The sequence below is a fragment of the Diaphorina citri genome, unplaced genomic scaffold (genome assembly GCF_000475195.1).
Source record: "Diaphorina citri unplaced genomic scaffold, Diaci psyllid genome assembly version 1.1 scaffold23350, whole genome shotgun sequence".
Classification (NCBI taxonomy): domain Eukaryota; kingdom Metazoa; phylum Arthropoda; class Insecta; order Hemiptera; family Psyllidae; genus Diaphorina; species Diaphorina citri.
The window spans coordinates 1-817 of NW_007400694.1; the positions used below are offsets into that span (position 1 = coordinate 1).

At 38.1% G+C, this 817-nt stretch overlaps 1 protein-coding gene across 1 annotated transcript; it reads right to left on the reverse strand.

Annotated features, from left to right (window-relative positions):
• Positions 1 to 148: 148 nt before the first annotated feature.
• LOC103523447 (methylosome protein 50-like) lies at positions 149 to 811 on the reverse strand. Its single transcript, XM_008488488.3, has 2 exons — positions 765 to 811; positions 149 to 374 (listed from the first exon to the last, which is right to left on the reverse strand). Exons 1-2 carry the CDS (start codon positions 773 to 775, stop codon positions 149 to 151), a joined length of 237 nt encoding a protein of 78 aa, XP_008486710.1. The 5' UTR covers positions 776 to 811.
• Between the last annotated feature and the right edge of the window lie 6 nt (positions 812 to 817).

Genomic DNA, 817 nt, shown 5'->3' on the forward strand with positions numbered 1-817 from the left:
ATCAACATTTTTTTCCAAAATTCATTAGAACTGGACAAAGTGTTTGAAAGCTATCGAAGAACAGACAGGTACACAGATGGTTAAACTGAGTACAAACATTGTAGGTAGACTTTACTAGACTTCTACACTACCAAGCCAAAAGACATTGTCACTTTTGTGCGGAATTCATATCAAGTTGATCATTACCTTGTGCTGGTTTTGTCATCCTTGTATCCCACAGGAGGGCAGCCCCATCCAAGGAGCAGCTGGCAAATATGTTACCTCCAGACGATTCATGCTTCATAGCTACATTGGTCACATGATCCTTGTGTGCAGGTCTGTAGGTATGCTCTGACATTAGATCCTTGTCTGAAGACACATCCCAAACCTTGATACTAATAGAATAAACAGAACATGATGTGTTAGGATTAGAATCAAACACGCTGAGATCTTTTTTTTTATTATTATTTTTTTTTTTTATTTATTTATTTTAATTAATCAACCTGAAGTCACTGGCTTGAATTTAATGTTTTTCTTTTTCTTCCAGAAATTGTGAGTTGTTTTAGGGGAGAGGGAAGGGGGGTCCATTCTCCTTACTTGTTCTTTTCCTACATACACAAAAAGCCCACTCAGAGGCTTAGGTGCAAGGGCAAACAGCCCTAAGGGATGGGTTAAGCTTCTACGAATCTGTTCTCTTCTTATAATTATAGTTTTCTTCAAGAACATGTAGCTCTGCTTCAATGTCATCTTTCAGTCTACTTTCATTTACCCCCAACATATCTTACCATTTATCCATGCTCCCAGTCACAGCTTTTTGTTTGTCTTGAGAGACACTCAC